Source organism: Heptranchias perlo, chromosome 18 (genome assembly GCF_035084215.1).
Source record: "Heptranchias perlo isolate sHepPer1 chromosome 18, sHepPer1.hap1, whole genome shotgun sequence".
Lineage (NCBI taxonomy): Eukaryota > Metazoa > Chordata > Chondrichthyes > Hexanchiformes > Hexanchidae > Heptranchias > Heptranchias perlo.
The window spans coordinates 9,887,247-9,908,131 of NC_090342.1; the positions used below are offsets into that span (position 1 = coordinate 9,887,247).

General features: G+C 39.9%; 1 protein-coding gene across 1 annotated transcript in view; it reads right to left on the bottom strand.

Moving 5' to 3' along the window:
- The window catches only part of xpot (exportin, tRNA (nuclear export receptor for tRNAs)), a 34,700-nt gene extending 13,935 nt beyond the window's left edge, over positions 1-20,765 (bottom strand). The window contains exons 1-14 of the mRNA XM_067999361.1: positions 20,528-20,765; positions 19,407-19,529; positions 15,271-15,353; positions 15,004-15,060; positions 13,516-13,585; positions 12,919-13,137; positions 10,747-10,931; positions 8,257-8,425; positions 7,164-7,400; positions 5,637-5,675; positions 5,466-5,528; positions 4,275-4,399; positions 2,727-2,871; positions 1,922-2,041 (exon numbers count right to left, since the gene is read on the bottom strand). Coding sequence (XP_067855462.1) covers positions 1,922-2,041; positions 2,727-2,871; positions 4,275-4,399; positions 5,466-5,528; positions 5,637-5,675; positions 7,164-7,400; positions 8,257-8,425; positions 10,747-10,931; positions 12,919-13,137; positions 13,516-13,585; positions 15,004-15,060; positions 15,271-15,353; positions 19,407-19,466 — 1,572 coding nt within the window. The 5' untranslated portion in view covers positions 19,467-19,529; positions 20,528-20,765. The remainder of the gene's footprint in view (positions 1-1,921; positions 2,042-2,726; positions 2,872-4,274; positions 4,400-5,465; positions 5,529-5,636; positions 5,676-7,163; positions 7,401-8,256; positions 8,426-10,746; positions 10,932-12,918; positions 13,138-13,515; positions 13,586-15,003; positions 15,061-15,270; positions 15,354-19,406; positions 19,530-20,527) is intronic.
- Positions 20,766-20,885: the final 120 nt, after the last annotated feature.

Sequence of the window (20,885 nt, forward strand, 5' to 3'; positions counted from 1 at the left end):
AGACGTTTTAAGTGCTCAGAAGTTAATTTTTTTTATAAATTGATTTCTCACATAGAAAAGGAATACCAAAAATTGTTTAACCGACTATTCACCCAATAAATGTTGGACACAAAATAGCCATCACAGCCACCTGCAGAACAGCAGTGAATGCATTTTAAAAAGTAGTTCACTGTGTAAGCAGCTTTGGGACATCAGAGAGATAGAACAACGCACTCTATAAATGCAAGTTTACACTTTCTTTTTCTACCTAGCCATTTCATGAACAACCATTGGAATTTTTTTTTCAAAAAAGACCGTAAAACATTATGGCTATATATTGGGAAGGCCAATTCAAAAAGTGGGACCAAGTACATGGAAGCATCCTATAATAACATATTATGCTCTCAGTCAAGTTTTTAAAATAGACTAGTTCAAGGCCCTAGTTGTAGTACTGCTCCATTTCTTTTGCTGAAATGCTGTAGAGCCATTGCTGGTACGCTGATCTCCTGGTGATCATGCTGTTCCTCACAGGTATCATTGCAAGGATTCAAGTCAGATCAAAATTAAAGTTTAAAAGAAAAACGTTGTGTGGTACAGCACACACATGCGCCAATGCGTTGTGCCATAAAACAGCAGGATGACTGTTGATGTCACTTTGCAGGTAACAGATAGAACACTTAAGAAACATAAGGTAGCCTCTTTAGGCATTAATATTTGATACTGTTTTTCTAAAAGTTGCTAACTTAATGTTCAAATAATTTTGATAATTTACTTTGACCCACAATATTACAATAATGACATGGGATGGCTCCAATTCTCCACACACCAAATTCGTAATCTGAGGTATGCTGTCTGGGGAGAAAACAGGGGCCAGGCATTTCCCCATAGGGAAAGAGAACACCATGTGGCAAAAGATCACTTAAGTATAATTGATAGTGAAAAGGGAAAAATAATTGGTATTGAGGTCAAACTATAAAGAGATATTTGGAACTTTTATGAAATTACTTACAACATTACAGCAAAATCTTGGGTTTATTTCTAGAGAATAAAATTAGCTGGATTAGAGTTGATTATTTCGAGTTAAAGAGCTAACATAGGCAAAACAGGCTGCTGAAATTTCTATAGTTTTGTGATCGTCCTCCACCAAACAGGGACAGGTAGAATATTTAACCTACTCACCCAAAGGATAAGGTCACATTTTTAATAGGTTCAGGTTGTATAATTATATTCCATGCCATTTTTGCCATTTCATGTCATTATTGTAATATTCTGGTTCAAAGTAAAATATCAAATTATTGAACATTGATTAAAAGCTTTAGCAAAAACAGCACAAAATATTAAAACCCAAAAAGGTTACTTTGCGTTTTTTAGAATTCTATCTGCAACTGGCAAAGTGACATCAACACTGCTCAAATTCTAGATATTTCCTTCCACTTAGTTCTTGCGTTGTAATTAGAAATGCGCTAAACTGATCAATAAACTAACGTGCACAATAGGTAATCGATTCTCCCATGGAAACGAACGCTCCATCAGAATTTTGTAACACTTTCTTCCAAAATGTGTTTTTAGTTCCGAAGTTTTTTAAAATACAAACGAGTGCGACATAATAATATTTTTTAAAAATCACACCTTCAGACAACACCTTGAAAGAAAACATTTGAATACTCATTGGGTTAAAGTCGTGTAACTGACAACAGGACCATACTTAAGAACTATTGTCTTGAAGAAGTGAAACTAACCTGTGACTCCAGTGTCCTGGAGACTATACCCATTAAGCACTTTTTAAGTTTAGGAACAAATTAGTTTCAACACTCCCACCTCCTATTACTGAGACTCCATACACTTGGTTCTGTTATGTGGATAAATCTAAAAGGAGATTCATTCAGAAAATGTTCTGCTTACAGTACATTATGGCCAGAGGTTTCTATCTAAAACAACTCACCAAAACATTAGGAATGTGTTGTGGTTCTACAGTAAAAAACTTCTCATAGCGAACTACTGTTTCAAAAAACTCCAATGTGACCGATGTATGCTGGTACTGGCTCACTCCAGATGTCACCAACTATAGGGACAGAAAGTGTGTGTTATAGTTTAGAAATTAAACAGCAATCATTCATTCATATTGGTCCACTCCTAGAGCAGGCAGGTCAAAAATCAGCATTTTTATAAATAGTATTTTTCTTATTTACCTCTCTATGTGGGCTGGAAAAGGAATAACACTCCATGATTGCTACAAAACACCCGTTTAGCAGAGTATGGTGACCACACGGTTTTCCCTTTCCCTAAAGGAGCCATCCCAGTAAGAAGGTATTCCATCTCGTGGATCTACCTCAAACTGGTGATAAACTCTAAACAAGTGAATGAGCAAAAGGTATACTCAACGCTCCAATCGAACCTTCCAATTGGGAAACGGATACTCTCTTTACAATGTGCACGCACTGAGGTGCAGGGAAAAAAACACTATAGTTTCTAACTAACTGTACCCTGCAGCATTTCAAAGTGTTAACACCAATTTTATATTTAAGATGTTTGCTTTCATAAGCATACAGCTGCACGCATGTGCACACGCACAAAATGCCTCACTGCTTTTCTAAAAAAAGATTTGATTTCTTACCCTCCCCAACACCAAAGAAAAACGGATCGGGCAATATTCTGAGTGCACTTTTAAAGCATGGTCCCGATCTACCTTAGTGTTCAGTGTAGGTAGGTTACAATGAAGTGAATGACAGCACTGCTAAATACTCAACTGTGTGCATCATCTCCTGCAAGACACTGGCTTTTGCACTGTCTCCAGAGAAATGTGCGCCATGGGACACTGGGATAGCCTCTCCCAGCATGAACAGCAGCCTAAGAGCCACTTCCACTTCCATGAAACGTATATTCTGCCAGTTCCTAAGGAGGGGAAAAATAAAGTTGTAACTTTACCAGCAGGAGACAAAAGTAAAACATTAGCTTCTTTCTAGTACGAGTCGTATTGTGTAGCATAAATTAACTGCGTCAACAAATTCACACTTGTTCAGATCAGGTTACATTACCACAAAGTTTTCCATAAATATCAAACCATATTTTTACATTGTTTATGTAATGACAATCGAGCTCATGAAATAATTGTACAGTCCTAAATCAAATGGGCTGTAGATCGACAGGCTCAGGCAATTTGGGAGCAAATTTTCCTCACACACACCTTAGCCAGTGTACGCGTAGGGACAGGTACAAATATTCTTGAATTGTACCTGCAATTTATTTTTGAAGAGAGGGGAAGTCAGCTAGGTGGCATAAGCAGGTACAACTGCAACAAAGATCATGAGCTGCCAAAAAAACCTTAAAAGGAATGATAAGGAGGGAAGGTAGCAACAGATTTCCCATTGCTTAGTGCAAGTGAAGGTTAACTCAAGTGTGAACTTCTGCAAGTGTCTGTGGAACTTTCTCCTAGGTCTCTGGTGTTTCCATTCACGACTGGCATAAAAACTATGCTCCTGTGCCAAATAAAAACTTTTATTTAGAAACACGGGAGCATTCTGAACTGCTAACAGCAATTGGCAAATCTAGTTTCAACTTTATTAGGTTGTGGAAGATGTTGTTCTAACACAGCCAGTGATCCTTGGTTTCAAAAAGGTAGTAAAAAACAGAAAATCTATCTGCCAATAATTCATGTATTGGGGGGGTGGGGGGGGAGGTAGATAGATAAGGGGAGAGGAGTTTTAAAACAATGCAGATGGATTAACAAAACTCAAAATGCAATTACCCATTTCTTTTCCTCTCTCTAGTTTTGTTGTGCTACACAAGAGCAATGCAGGGTGACAGGACCTGTAATTTTCCATCTTCCTGTAGAGAAGTATCTAGCCTCCACTTGGTTTGGAGCCACAGTATCAGTAACATCGCTGGTCAGTAATAAAAACAGAAAATGATTGAAAAGCTCAGCAAGTGAGGCAGCATCTGTGGAGAAAGAAATAGAATTAACTTTTCCGGTCGAAGACCTTTCGACCTGAAACGTTAACTCTGTTTTTTTCTCCACAGGTGGTGCCTCACATGCTGAGCTTTTCCAGCATTTTCTGTTTTTATTTCAGATTTCCAGCATCCGCAGTTTTTTTGCTTTTGACTACACTGGTCAGTAACTGGTCTCGTGCAGAATTACAAGCATGGACACACATCTCACCAGACTGTGCTGCAACATGTTGGACCAATACACTGTCACCAAACACCCCTTAAGTTGTACAGTTATGATTTACACATGAACCACACAAAAACTTGGGTCTGTTTTCAACTAGGACATCACTTATATTGGTAACACTTACTCCAGCGTCGTGTTGAAGACCCTTCGGACAGCAGCTAAAAGTAACTCGGGTGAAACTTGTGCCAATCTGTCCAACAGCAACTTCAAATGTTTTCTGTACTCAAGGAACATGGCTTCATCTTCACCCTAAAGCCAAAATGATAAAAAGAGAAAAGATGTTGGGTGCATAACAGGAAGGTGCTTTGTTAAAACTTTACATACTAAAAATCACAGACGTAGTTTTGATTCAAAGCCATTCCCAGTGATACCAAACTGAACAATATTTTCTAGTCAAGCTGGCAAAGTAAATTGTAATATTACGTAGGTTGATTAGAAAACAAAATAACTAAGGATAGAAACAGAACTTATAAAGAAACATTCATTCAGTGGGATGCAAATCTGCCAATATACATATATCTCAAATGCAGTGTTGCACTCACATTTAATTTTTCTCTTCTTGATTTAGGTGTAGTTGGTGTGGACATTGGATGGAAAAGATTACAGTAGTTCTACCATTAATTATTTTTTATTTAACAGCAATTCACTTTTGAAAATGAATCAGCAAAGAACTAAACAAAAGCATAGTTGTTAATTTTGTTAAACGCCGTGTAATTTCCATTTGGAGTAAAACTGGATTGAAAATATACAGGTACTCTCCTCCTATCCTCAAGATACTGATTCCCTGACTGGGCTATGGTTCAGAATCATCCTCCAATACTCCAGCTAAGCGGCCATTATTCACATGCACACCTCAACGGTGAATTGAGGATAGCAGGCTATCCAACTGTTAGAATATCACCGCCAAACCCGATTCTGTGTACACACACTTCCCACCATTGTTTTGTGATCGGTAATGGGAATCCAAGTTGATTTTTTCCCCTTCGTAACTACCTACGCCTGGCTCTAATCAGCTAACACAGTTTAAACCCATGACTGAACCTGGGATCTGTGTCTGTAAGGGTTAGAAACAGAGACTTCATCTCTGAACCATTGGGAAGATCTAGTGTGCTAATTTTCTACAAATGTTGATTTAGAGTGTACATTTTTGCAGGTGAACTCATCAGCAAAATAAGGTTTTGCCTAATAAAAACATACCACATTTTCATTATACGGTGAAACGCTATGTATTTGCACTCATTAAAAGGTGATATATAGTACAAAAATACACAACGACTCCAGGGTTTACACAATTTGAAGTGCATAATTTTCTTACCTCATTTTCAAAATTGTATTCTTCATCATAGGTTAATTTCTTTATAACTGCATGCATAATCGCCTATATTCAGGGGAAAAAAATGGTCAGAGAATGCAAACAAATAACTAGCACCTAAAATGTTTAATGAGACATGAAAGTACTTATTTAATACAAGCATGTGTAGTTTACCTCAACACTGGCCTTTTGCTGTTCAGTCAACGCAGGAAGCTGGAGAGAAAATTACATATAACATTTACAAACCCAGATCTCACACACTACGCTGATTATATCATTTTGTAAATGCAGATTTTGACATGCCTATTGCCCAGTTGCATTACTAAAAACAACAGTCCGCAGGAAAAAGGATAACATGGTAGAACACAGGTTCGCACCCAGTTTCCACTCTCAGCTAGGCTGGCAATGGTAAAGGGAATATAAAAGCCTCATCATCAGGGTACACTCACATGCAGCCAAATAGAGAAGCATTGGTGGTAGTCCTGTCTTCCCTCAGCCCAGTATGCTGTACCTGTTTTGTTTTATGGACAGGTGAAAGGGCAAAAAGGTAAACCTCGAGAAAAGTTCCTATCTTTATAAAAATTATCTTTAAGAGTGAATCAAGAAAATAAAATATAAGAGAATTTAGGACAGTATGCACCAATATATCAAAAAGGTGGGATCAGTACGCAGGTATCATGTGCAAATTAAATTGCATACTTGTCACACATGACAGTGATACCAAGAAAGAGTGCCCACTTCATTTCCTTTGCATGCACGAAACATTGCCCAGTTCATGAAATACAAATGCCACGCAACAGTCCCTGTTTAGTGACCAAATTGAATTGTACAACCAACTGCTACTGAACTCAACTAATAAACGCCAAAAAAAGTATTCTAGATATCTACAGAAGCAAAAAAAGTTAGAATTTAAAAAAAACTTAGTTCAAAAAAAAAATTCGGCCACGTTTGCTGGTGAGTTTAAGCTTACGAGGACAAAAAGTTTCAAGCCTCCTCATGCACTAGTGAGTACAATATTCAAACTCATTACACAATGATTAAAAAAAATTAAATCTGATTTAATTCTGAATATTTAAAATGTAAGATCTAATCAGATTTTGACATGCCTATTGCCCAGTTATGTTTTACAGGATATAATGGTCAGCTTATGTATTTTGTTAGTGCAAGGAGGTTAATTTTAGCTCATCAACTCATTTTTTGCTTGCTCACGAACTTTTTCCACCATATCTTGACTTGTTTAGGTTTGTGTTCTACAGTTAATATTAAAAGATATCCCAAGTCAAAAAGCTAACCAAATATGTGATCCATTAAAATGCAGCTATTAAGATGCTCATTTCACACCCGGTTGAAGATTTGAGGAAATGCTGCTGGCAAGTTTAATCTACTATGACATTCTTGCCACTCCAGGAAAAGAATGAAAGAATATCCTGTCACACAAGCATTTTCTCTTATCCCACTGTGAGCACAGGTCAACAGTACGGTCAGCTCAATGTCATAGAAAAATCAACCCATGTGCCTTTCAAATTTGGAACAGATAGAATGGGGAGGGGAGTATTCATACTTGATGCAACATTAGTTTAATTAGTAATTCATCCAGAAATCTTTCAACTGTGTACAAAGTACAGTCACAAATTTTCCAAAAATCTTTACTCCATCACCAAAAAAAACCCCCACTCACTCTCCTCAGGTCTTCCAACTTACTTGTTTGAGTGTGTGAAGATAGTCATAGCAGAAACCAATTATATTAGAGGAAATATCGTCATCTTCGTGCACAAGCAGTTTAAGCATAAGAGGCACTTTAGCTTCCACAGCCTGAAGTGTCACCTGGCTGTTCTTGCCATCCCCTGCTTTTACCAATTTACCCCAACTCGTTATTAAAGCCTGGCCCATCCCATTAACCAGTTTGGAAAACCGTGCCAAGAAGTCAACATCTTCTTCCTGGACAAAAAAAAAGATTCAAGTTATCTTGCTGCACTGCAAAAGGATGCAACTAGTTACTGTTATATATTACAGAAATCATAATCGCCCAACATTTTTTTTTAATAAAAAGGATGTAAAACTTTTGCCCTTTGCACTGTTTTAGTTTGTGTTACTTGCAAGAAATTGAATCACCAACCCTCTGAATCAACAAGGTGCCTAGCACTGGATGGCTCTTAATTTCTCTCCAGTGCACCCTTCCCATTGCACAGTGCAAATGAATGCTACAAAAGCAGAAAACATCAGTGCTTCTGATTCCCCCATTTGCTCAGATGCCGTACCTAAAGAATGTCGGCACTGCAACACAAGTAAAGAATCACAAATTCCCCCAAACATCTTAAGTCACATTTACATTACACAACCACTAATATATTCTGTAATAACCTTGGCTCCTGGTATGGATTCTACAGCACTGGCAACAGCAACAGTTTCAAAGTTGCAATTGAAAACTCTCATTTCTGGCTGCCATAATTTCCCTGATGACTGGGAAAGTCTGTGCAGGCCAGTGATTGAGAAATTACACCTCTGGGCCACATGGGCAGGCAGAGTGTTTAGCCTGCTTATGACAAGAAAAACAATGGCAGCCAATGCACTGGAGGCATCAGGTTAACCCACCTCTTTAGGTGGTTCTTGACAACTTCCAGGACAATAACCCCATCCCATTGACCTTAACAGTACTAATGGTAGCCCCCAATCACATGTACTAGTCAAAAACATCACGCAAATCTGCCTTATCACAACTTTCAAACTATCACAGGGAGCCCATCCAAATACAAAGGAAAATGAATACTTGCTGTGATTGTACTGTAGCACGGACCTGCTCAGTGTTGAAGAAGCCAGAAGCCAGTAGCACCTGACAAAGCGATTCTACAAGTTTAGTCTTATCAATAGGATCCATGCCTTTATTTACTATTTCAAACAGACAGTCACAGGCTTCCTCACGGAGGACTTCCACTGACATGTGACTGAGCAACAAATTTACAAACCTAGAAAAGAAAAAAAAATAAATTAAGGAAAAACAATTTAGTGCACGGACTGCATGCTATCTGAAATTTCTAAACAGATATCACACACACGCACAATATCTTTTATTATCCTGCAGTGGAGGTTTCCTATATCATTAATCTTTCCTGTTACAGAACGCACCAATAAACTCCCCAACCTGAAACACCATTGCCAGTACGTGCGTCCGGGCAAAACACACAACAGGAAACGATAGTCTTAGGATTCCCATGGCACTAGTTTGGTCCCTCCTGGTGGTTCTGCTCCTGGGCCTGGCAAAATCTGTCGACAGGTCCAAAAAGATCACCAGGGATAGTCTCTTCAATTGCTTGCCCAAGTTCTGATCTCTAGTGCGTGCCCAGGTGGCCATTTGGAGTACGAGCTCGCACTGTCCACTGGTTCACTTGAAGCTTTCCACAACTGGTAGGCACGGCAGGACACAGATTGTTTAATTAGCTAAAATTACCAATTTTTTTTTTAGTTTATACTACGTTCTTTATTAGCAGTGCCCTCCAATCTGGGGGAAACCTGAGTTGTTCTGGTGGCAACTCTATCTGCTCCGGACAAGAGAGGATACTTGCCTGGACTTCATTTAATTTCTGCAGTTTTAACAACACATTTCAATTCACATTATTTTACATATAATTCTATTTCTCAGACCTGAAGTACAGAAACAGATTTTAAATTAAGCCAGATAAATACATAAAGACACTAAAGGAAAATGTCATTATACTTCACAGTGTGATACTCAATTTCACCTGAACACTGAATATTGGAAACACTTAACCTAGACCAGCGAATGCCTACGTGGTGCCCCCTCTAATGAAAATGCCTACGTGGTAAGCTTTCAGTAGAATAGTGAAATACCTCCATAGCAAAGTAACAGTGCAGTTAAGCAAGGGTTAATTAGAAGCCTGCTTGCTAATAGAATTAACAATGGGCCTCTCTTCAGGCCACCTGTCTGCATGATAAGTTCTTTATGCTAATGCCTGCTTTGTGCTCACCAAGAGAGTGCGGTGTAAGGATCTCCATACTCTGTGAAGAGTTGAAATCGATACTGTAGAATAAGTCTGCTGCAGCTAATAAAATTGTGTTGAACTTTAAAGGTGTATTCGACTCAGTGTTTGCTGAACCAGACTGAGGGGTAAAAGAATCCAGTTCATCAATACCACTGGCCCTTTTCTCTCTGCTCCCCATTATTTCAAAAATATAGAAAAGTAGAAACCAACGTAGTCATCGTACAGAAGATGACAAGTAATTGACAAACATACTATCACAAAAGTTTAAAATGAAAGCAAGCGATTCTTCCCGGCCAGCCACGCCATTTCAGGACAATTAGTGAGTTGATTCGGCAAAAAGACTACTTTGATCTGTAGCAACCCAAGTTCCTCTCCTGGACACCATAATATTCAATGTCATATGCAGAAACACAGTTAACTTTACATAAAGTATCAAAAGTGGGGCAGTGTCAGTTTGAACCTATCATCCTTGAATCTGCCAACACCTGAAGTTCTCCTGTTTGTACTACAGGCAATGTTTGAAACCAGGAACCAGACAGAATCGTGGCCACCACCTCCCTTATCCTTTTGTATCCCCTGTACAGCATTCCTCCCCACCATACCTTGGTCACTGCAGAAGGACCTGGTGAAATTTGGAAAACTAAAGCATTGTACATGGGATGATTTTTGTCCCATACAGTTTTAGTTTACTTCAGCTAGGCCCACGTAACAGCCACAGAAAAAGAAATACTGACCAGGGAAGCACGCCCACTAGTGGGAGAGAGGTATGGTGTTCTTTTTAATAGAATTTGGGAGTGAAGCTTGCTTGACTGACAGCAGCCAGAGAACTCCTAAGCTCGAGTGTCAACGGGATTGAGGCCAACCATGAGGTACAACTTCATATTTAGCTACGCAGGTCTGGCACATTTAGTTTGCCAAAAGAAAAAGTTGAGCAAACTAGAAAGAACAAACTTGCATTTATATAGTGACTTTCATGACTCAGGTTGTTCCAAAGCGTCTTGCAGTCAATGAAGTACTGATGAAGTGCAGTCACTGTTGTAATGAAGGGAAACGCGGCAGCCAATTTGTGCACAGCAAACTCCTACAAACAGCAATATTTGTGTTGAACCCTTGACCAATTTGATTACCATTGACCACTTTTCTGAAGGAAACAATTCATACCAATGATGCAGTATTACACAAATAATTCTAATGGGTCCTATTTATACAAACAGAAAGAAGCTTTTGTTTTACAATGAGTGTGAAAAACAATTTTAGTAGAAAACAAGAGATCAAAAAACATGTACCTGTCATTTGCTATCAGATTCAAGTCAATCCAGGAGACAAAGGCTCCTACAACCTCAAGGCACTGACATGTTAGTTCAGAGTTGGTTTGCTGATAGGTGTGCAAGATCTGGTACCAAGACTCCACGAGATTTGGTATACATTGTTCCCTCATTGCATCTTTTATTAAGGTATTTCGCCTACACTCCTACAGTTACAGAAAATATATTTATTTTTTAAAATCACTACACAATTGTTCAATAAAGCAATTGCCATAAAAGCATGATTTTCTATTTTTTTTTAAAAAAAGGAATAAGGAAATTAAACAATCAAAATATGTAGAGATTAACCCAAGTACAGGCTGGATTAAGTATTGTAATACTTTGGTTTTGTTCTCAGAATAAAAATTCTAAAAACTAATCATACAGACTTTGTTTTGCTTAGGGGCCACATGTTGGACACCCCTGCAATAGAGAACAAAGAAAAGTAGTGTAGAGGAGGGGTTACAGAGAGCTGAAGCTCACCAAGTCGGATATTAGAAAAAAAGTTTTAAGTTCCCTTTCTAAACAAAATCAGCAGCTACAGCTAGGTCTACAGGCCTGTTTAAGGTCACCCTAAAGAAACCTGCCTAAATTAATGACCTGGGAACTTATGCTGAGACTCGACTCATTTGACACTGGCGAGGGATATACTATGCACACACACAAACTGGTTTCTGATTCAGTGTGGGATTTATTACCTGCACTTTGACTAAATTGATTTGAACTTATCTGTGGTTTACTTCCAGCACCATTATATTTGCTTATTATGAATAATTTAATGCTCAATTTTGTGATTAGTTGCTGAAATTTTCCACTCACAGGCAGATAAGCCACATTGCACCTTTTGTATACTTATTACACCTCTGAACTCAAATCATTAACTAGTTGGTAGTCTCACCAATTAAGAAACAAAAAAACACATATATAGCATTCTTTAACAGATAACATTCCAAGGAATTTCACAGAGGAGAAACAGATGAGCTCTAGTGAGAGAGTTAGGCGAGCTGGTCATAAGGATGGTCAAAAAGATAGGTTTAAGGAGATTTCTAAAGGCAGACAGAAAGGTAGCAAGTTGGAAGGTTTAAGGGTGGAGTTTGAGAATAAGACCCAAGATGATTCTGCCAACGACGTGGGGAACAAAAAGGAGAGAGGAGGATGCACAGGAAGTCAGCAAAGACCAAGGGCTGGGATGCAGGGGCGGAGAAGGTATACCAGCCATTTTACATCACACTGTTCTGAAATTAAACTCTGCCAGGGTGGCAATGGGACACGACAATTGCCCTTGATGCACCCAGTCTGCTGGAGGAAGTGGGAAGGCTAAAGTTCCTTTTTCTAATCACCATCTGCTGACGCCGTGTGGAACCGCACAGACACCAAATGAGAATGGGATCGAGCTTGGCTCTGATAATAGCCAATACGGTAATAGTGGAATATCCAACACTTGCTGTCCTCATCCAGAATAGGCACAGAAGTGAGGTACCAATCGAACAGTGCCACCAACAGAACCATACCTCAGCACATATTACCTTAAGAAAAGGGAAAAAGGGGAAAAACTGAAGAGAAGAAACACATTTCCATCTCTCAGAAGCTGGGCATATTTGCTCTTCCATCTATTCTGAAGTGAATTATGGTGTTCCCAGTATAGATTGGAAAACAACTTCTTATAAATTTAAAGGCAAGCAGTTAGAGAATAGAAAGTAGAAAATATTTTTCACTCCTAAAATTGTCACTTGATGTCCTTTCCAAATAATCAAATTCTTGATACTGCATTTCAAGAACACATGTAATCACTGTGAACTCTGCTTTTTAAAGGGCTAAAAATTTCTATTGGCCAACAGACTGGCAAATCAGCACCATGCATTTTAACCATAATCTACATTCATCATCAGCATTTTTTTCAATTGCAAAGATGTACACTATTTTAGGGAAGAGAGGTACATAAATGTTTATATTTCAGTGATTGATACAAGTGAGCTGTTAGGAGCAGCTATACAAAGTCTGTAATGGTTGTACACAATTAATCCACTGGCTACTGCACATGAGCGAATACATTTTCCAAAATTGCAACTTTCTAAGTCTGTCATGCACTTTAGTGACAAACAAGCTACTACAGATTACACCCTTGGAAGATAGTCTCATGCTCACTGTACTTACCTCCGCTGTATGAACAATGTCCCGATCTACTACTTCTTCATCGATGGCCATAAGTACTCGCAGATAGAGATCAACTCCCCGAGGATTAAGGCCAACAACTGAGAGAACATCAAAAAAGAACTTGGGCCACTTGGTAAGATACTCCGCTAAGAAAAGCATAGCAAAGACCTGAGCCGCTTTGTTGCGAATAAAAGTCTTCTCTGGGTGCAGACTCACCATCTGTGGAGGGTACAGATAAATACGAAGTATGCAATATTTAAGAGGATGCTCAGCAGCAGACTTTAAAGCACCTGCCTCTCACCCAATCAAGGGCTTGTAACAGTTTAATGAGAAAGTCAAATGGCCGTTTTGGTTAAAGCTAATAATTATGGGTTAGCAATTTAACAAAGAAAGTAACAGAACTAACTGTAAACAATCTGAACAGATCCAGATTTTTCCTCCATGTATCTTTGATATAATAAAGTTAACTGCTCAAAGATTACTTGCAAAAGCCACAGTCAATTTTGAAAACCTACACAGTCCAAGTCACGTGAACAGCTTCAGGATTTTTCTTTCAGTATAATAATAATTATAGACAGGACAAATCACACTACTCACTTGAGCCTGAAGCCAGGTCATCATGGTTTGTCTAATCAGTTGATGTTGTTCTCCAGTTAGAACAGCATACCTGCAACATTTTAAAACAAAACCCACTCACTTGCTGTACACAACATTTGCACTTACAAGACATGATTAAAACAATAACAATTCAGGTGAGTTGACTTTAAATATCACCATAGCTTGCAACAGGTTCAAGTGCCACAGTATCCAGCATACACCAAAATCTGTAACATTTACCTTCTGAGTGAACATTTTAACTGCAGATTTTTAAAAAATTGTTATAAAAGCACACCACAGGATACGTGCAGCAGAGTCCATCATACTCAACCTCCCCGTCAACTTTATAAACATCAAGCTCCCATTAAATGCAAGTAACTATAGAGAGTCACTGTTGTTGGTGACCTCCATGTGTCTCACTGGAAGCAACAAATGGAAGACTTGTAGCTGAAAGCTCACCTCCAAATACATATGGTATGTTTCTGCTTTAAATCATGAAAACGTTTTAGTATTTTGGTCATGTGCAGCTAGTTGCAGTAAGCAATGCCCTTCTTGCTCACACTTGAGATTTCCTCTTCCATCTTTTATGTCCTCAGCCAGAAAGCCAATCTGTTTTTAGAGCCAAGCCAATCGCACATTCCCCAAAATCATATTGAAATGCATCATGCAAGAATCCACACATGTAAAAATACCAGCAGTCCACAGATTCAAACATTCAAAAACAAAAAAAGGGAAAAAGAAAATAAATAAATCTCACCACAAGGGCACCAGGACATGGCCGGTTAGTAATTTGGTTGCTGCCATTAGACTATTTCTACCTTCAATATGCACCCATTATGATTCTGAATTTAAAAATCATATTTATGGGTCCAAATTCAGAAATCAGGTAATCATTGTAAATGGGCTCAAAATGCAAATAGCCAGACAATTTTTCCAATCTTTTTAAGAGAACGTAACATAATGCCAGTGGTGGCACTGTAGTGTCTCCACTAGTGAGAGTTTGTGATTACAGAAGGACAAAGTTGCATAGGCAACTTTATAAACATAGGAATTTATAATGGAAAAAGATCACAGCAATGCAGGCAGACACATGGTTATGTAGATTCGTAGTTTAAAACAATGCAATACGTCAATATATCTATAACAAAGTTTAAAAAAAGATTGAGGCATTAATAAGTAATGCTGATGAACATTTTCCAGTTTTCTGTGTTACCTTCACCCCTATCACATTTCCCATGTCGAGACCCTTCACAACTGCAGTATTGAGCAGGATCAGTCAATTCCAACATCACCTACAACTGCCATGCATCACTGCTAAAACCAACATGCTCAGCACAACGAGATATAAAACACCATCCATGTAGCAATTAACTAGGGAATATTGATATTTCTGTAGACACTGGCAACCGTATCTATATAGTACTTTGTGAACTCAAGAGTAGAATCAAAATATACATGCACTATATACCATGTATGGCATACTCTTACCTGAATTTAATTTGATGTTCCAACACTTGAATACAAAAGAACTTAACATGGTCATCACTGTGGACAAGAAAAACAATTACAGTGGTTTGTCTTTTTTTGTCTCGACGCTCCACTAGTTGTTCAGACCCCTCACCCACCCCTAGTTCTGAAATTCTACAACCATTTTACCTCACAATACTACCGTCCTCATTTACCTCGAACACAACATTTAAAAATGTTCATTTCTGTTGACAAATTGACAGCAAAATGAACGTACAATTAGCCTACCTGTATATTCCCTGTGCTAAAGCTTCCGCACACACTTGCCATGCATTCTGGGAGACCTTCAGCTGTTCAAAATATGCCAGTGCCTAAAGAATGTATTCAAAGAAAAATACATGGGTTTCATATTTTCTTCCTGGACTACGCACGGAGACCCGCAATCTTTTTCTCCTCTCCCCCGCCCCCCCAATTTGCTGAACCTTCCTGGGTTACAGGTCCACAGGCCCACCCACACTCCAGAGCATTGCTCAAGTGATCATTCGTCGTGTGTGAGTTCAGCCAGTGATGGTCAGCAGGTTATTTAACTGTGGAAGACTTCATAGCTGAACACGAACGCACACCAGAATCAGGAACCGGGAAGGTGGGGGGGGGGGGGGGGGGGGCGGTGGGTAGTGATTCTGAGGCCAACTGCAGTGCCCCAACAGGTGCCCTGTCTGAGATTAGCTAATCCTGCACAGGAAAATAATCACATCTGGGACCTTCTGGTGCGTATGACTTCGAGCGACACCACAGTGCCTGTACCCATTTAGGTCATTGGGAAGCTCTGACGTTACTTTCTAAACATCAGTAAAGATGTGCTGTGGCACGCTTGGGTTCCATGGAGCAAGGGCACAGTTTAATCAATACATGCTGTGCTTCTCACCTCAGCTTTGCTGTGATCAGAGCACAAGAAATCACAGCACAAGAGCGAGACAGGTATCATGCGTACACCTTCCGCAGACCATGTGCAATCAGCCTCAAAACTTTGCCCATTTAACCCTTCGTGGAAGTGAAGCATAAATACTCTGAAGATAATCAAAGAGCGCTCTTAAATACTCTTGTCCTGCTGCTCTCCAGGGACAGCACCCCAGAAGCACAGGAATAGTAATGTCCCGTGGATGATTCATACTCAGTTTACACCGAGCCCTTCATCCTTCAATCCACTACTGGATATTTATTTAGTAGCTTTTCGAAGGAGATAAACGAACACAGGATTAACTGTTTTTGCTCAGCTTTTCTACATATCCAGGAGTCAGAGAAGCTTGTCTTCTTGTAATCCTTAAGGCTTGATCATTTTAAACCTGTGTTGACTATCCCTCTGTTTGCAGTTACAAGTCAGATCACCCAAATTTACATCAATATCTATGCCCGTCAGCTTTTTGAGGAGATCAGGACTCTTCTTTCCTCCACCTCCTCCCCCTCCCCATGAAAACAAGCTCAGCTTTGCAAGTCTCTCATTACTTAGAGACACACATTCTGGAATCATCTCTCTCCCTGGAGAATTCCCTGACCCCTCGCCAAAGCTTCAATGCCGTTTTGAAGGTACCAAGGATGGCCAGAACCTGCACATTACAAGTCACTGTGCTCAGGAGTGCAGAAGAATTTTTTCAAAAAGGAAAACAAAATCATAGATATTTTTCTTCATAAATCAGAAGATAAATTGGGAGCCTATATTTTCTTTCAAGCTTTACTTTCTATAGATGTTAACATTAGATAAGACAATTGAAAATAGTGATTATATACTTTAGAACAACAACTTTAGAATAACAACTAAGAACAATAAAGGTTATAATGCCATCAGTTATCAATGGTCAACTTCACTCTTGGTTCCTCATTAAACAGGTGTTATCTTGATGTAATAAAATATTTTGTTAATTAAAACACACCTTTAACAACTGAAGATTTTAAAAAATTTCATACCACACACTATCCAGCGAGCTTGTAATAATGTTGCTCTGCAATTGGTTGGCAAATAGGAACAAAAGGATTTGTATTTATGCAGCACTTTATATCATTCCTAAAGTCCCAAAGCACTGAACAATGAACTACATTTTGAAGTGCAGTTGCTGCTGTAATGTAGGTAAATACAAATGTAAGGAGTCTTACAACACCAGGTTATTGTCCAACAGCTTTATTTAAAATCACGAAGGAGGAAGCCTCCGAAAGCTTGCGATTTTAAATAAAGCTGTTGGACTATAACCTGGTGTTGTAAGACTCCTTACATTTGTCCACCCCAGTCCATCACCAGCATCTCCACATCATAGGTAAATACAGTCATTTTGCACACTGCAGGGTCCCACAGACAACAATGAGATCAATTATCAGTTCATTTATTTTTTGTGGTCTTGGTTGAGGGATGACTGACATTCATGACACTGGGGTCCTTTACATCTACCTGAACTATCAAAAAAATAAGCAGAAATTGATAGCCAAGTTCCGCACCCATGAGGACGGCCTCAACCGGGATCTTGGGTTCATGTCACGCTACACGTTACCCCACCAGCGAACAAATGTTATCTGTTTTTAATATAATGGGTCATTTGCTGGCTCTCTCTGCCTTCCGGATGTTTCTGCCTCTCTCTGTGTTTTTTTTTCTCTGTTTTTTTTTCCCTGTTTGTTTTTTTTTTGTTGAATGTGTATTCGGGGGTTCTGCAGGTGACACCTCTCTGTCTGAACACGGTGATTGCCTTGGCAACGGGCAGTTGCAGGGGCAGTCTGTAAACACCATGTATTATTGTTCAATATGTATAAATGCGTAGGCTTCAAGGAGCTCTTGAAACATTTGCCTGAGGAAGGAGAAAATCTCCGAAAGCTTGTGAATTTAAAATAAAATTGCTGGACTATAACTTGGTGTTGTAAAATTGTTTACAATTGTCAACCCCAGCCCATCACCGGCATCTCCACATCATCAAAAAAAAGAGGCAGACAGGGCCTGGGTTTAACATCTCAATCAAAGGATGGCATCCATTACAGACCACCACTCAGTCAGTAGTGGTCTGAAGTGTCAGCGTAGCTCACGTGCTCAAGTTCTGGAGTAGGGCTTGTACAACGACAACAACTTGGATTTATATAGCGCCTTTAACATAGTAAAATGTCCCAAAGCGCTTCATAGGAGCCTTATCAAACAAAATTTGACGCCAGCCACATAAGGAGATATGAAGTAGATTTTAAGGAGTAATTTAAAGGAGGGAGGCGTAGAGAGGCAGACAAGTTTAGGGAGGGAATTCCAGAGCTTAGGGCCTAGGCAGCTGAAGGCACAACTGCCAATGGTGGAGTGATTAAATTCAGGGATGCGCAAGAGACCAGACTTGGAGGAGCGCAGAGATCTCAGCGGGTTGTAGGGCTGCAGGAGGTTATAGTGATAGGGAGGAGTGAGGCCATGGAGGGATCTGAAAACAAGGATGAGAATTTTTAAAATCGAGGCGTTGCCAGACCAGGAACCAATGAAGGTCAGTGAGCACAGGGCAATGAGTGAACTGGACTTGGTGCGAATTAGGATATGGGGCAGCAGAGTTTTGGATGCGCTCAAGATTAGGGAGGGTGCAAGGTGGGAGGCTGGCCAGCAGAGAATTGGAATAGTCCAGTCTAGAGATAACAAAGGCACGGCTGCTGCAGCAGTTGAGCTGAGGTGGATGGGAGACAGGCGAAGTTATAAAGGTGCAAGTAGGCAGTCTTGGTGATAGGGAGGATATGGGGCTGGATGCCACAATCTTCAGACTCGAGGCGAGTGTGCTACCAATTAAGGCAAAGGCATTAGAGCCATCTAGATTAAGATAACCAATTTCTCTGCCTTCCTGTGGAACAGCACTGCTTCCTAATGGGTTGGCCAGGACGAGAGAAATCATGTGTACAAGCCAGTGCCATACTACTTTATTAGCTTACTGACATTTAGAGCAGAACATTGTGAATTTCAAACTCAGAATCAAGAAAAACAGTCCATCTAGTTCTTGCATATATAATCAAACAGGAAAAATATATTTTAAAAGTCCTCCAATGTAATATGTATAACAATCCAAACTGCAGTGTCTCAGTATCAACTAGGAACTGGGCATTTTAACAGGACACAAGGTTTGAGGTTTAGCAAGAGCCCAAATTTTCATGGGTATTTTATTTTCCATGAATTTTCTAAAATTAGCATACACACCCCAAACTCCAAATATAAATCTCAATTAAAAAAACACATTTAACTTTCAGTAATATATTTATATACATAGTACAGCAACTATGTTCAACTGTTTGTGTAACATTTATATTGCAATTGTCTAAATAGATGTTCTATTATCCTGCCCTGACAGAAACAGATAAAATATCTGGGCAGATTATTACAGAACTAAACTGTATAACTGATCAGCCAGTATTTTATTTCTGGTTACTTAACTCACCCTCTGCCTGAAGCCAGCATCAGCATTTGGGTTCAAACCCAGGAGAGCTTGTTCATCCATTGTTGCCGATTACCTATTCTTGACAGTAGGTTGGCTCTCTTCCCATTTGCAGACTATAGGCATCTAATCAATAGCAACAAAAAAAGCAGCAAGTATTCAAAAACACAGTAGCAACGCTAAACTCAGCAGAAACAACCCAACGAGAATTTCTGCTGGGGTGTCTAGGACTAGGGGACATAGCCTAAAAATTAGAGCCAGGACTTTCAGGGGTGAAGTTTGGAAACACTTCTGCACACAAAGGGTGGTAGAGGTTTGGAACTCTTCTGCAAACGGCAGTTGATGCTAGCTCAATTGTTAATTTTAAATCTGAGATTGATAGATTTTTGTTAACCAAAAGGTATTAAGGAACATGGGGCTAAGGTATATGGAGTTAGGTCAGAGATCAGCCACAATATCACTGATTGGCAATACAGGCTCAAGGGGCTAAATGGACTACTCCCGGTTCCTATGTTCATAACAACGCTTATCTTTCGACCTACAAATTCTGTCTATTTGAGCAATGATACCCACACATCAGCCACTGCAGTCAGTTCCAGCACCATCTCAAAACTTTCAGTTTTGGTGGTTTTGCCAGAACAGGATGCTGTGCTGACTGACGCAATGAGCTAGACTTCCTGAGCCAACCGTGTGAACCCTCAGCATCTATTCAAGTGAAGATGGGAGGAAAAAGGTGAAATGAACTTCAAAAAAATAGCTGTGGAGCCTCCTGGTGCTCTTTCCTCCCAGACTGGGAAAAAAAAGGGGTGGGGAGAAACTGTGGCATTGAGAAGGCAAATTGCATTTTCAATGCATGTTAAATTTATGGAAAGGATTTGTGAGTGTATGGGAGTAGATCAGGTACACAGTGATGGGAGTGTGAGTCACACTCAGCCCTGACTTTGGGGGGGGGGGGAGGAGGGAGGGAAACAGCCACTTCATCACCACGTTAAAGAAAAGTTACCCCCTCCTCCCCACCCCCTCAATATAACAGAGGGGAAGGATTATAGGCCAAGAGCCCAACCCAGCTCCCTCAGGAGAGCCGGCTCCCCTGAGAGCAGATGGCGGTCAGAGAGTTACTCTACCTTCCCTCTGCCTCAGGGCCCTGCGCTCATCCCGGCCGCTCAGTCCGCCGACCCGCCTCGCCTCGCCTCGCACTGTGGGTTCAGCGTCTACCGGAAGTGGCCCGGCTCCGGGTCACGACCTCCGGAACTGATCGCCTTCACGCTTTCGAACGGGTTTATTGATTTATAATAGAGATGCAAAAAAATAAATAAATAAATAAATAAACGCGGAGCCGCTGCCGAATTCCACCACCGATCTCTTTGTATTCACGGTCCCTTTCGCTAGAAGCAGTCAACCAATTTAGAGCCTGTATGAGAGCGTGCACCTGATTGGTGCAAAATACGTGAATCATCATCAGGTGCAATTGCACCGTTTAAG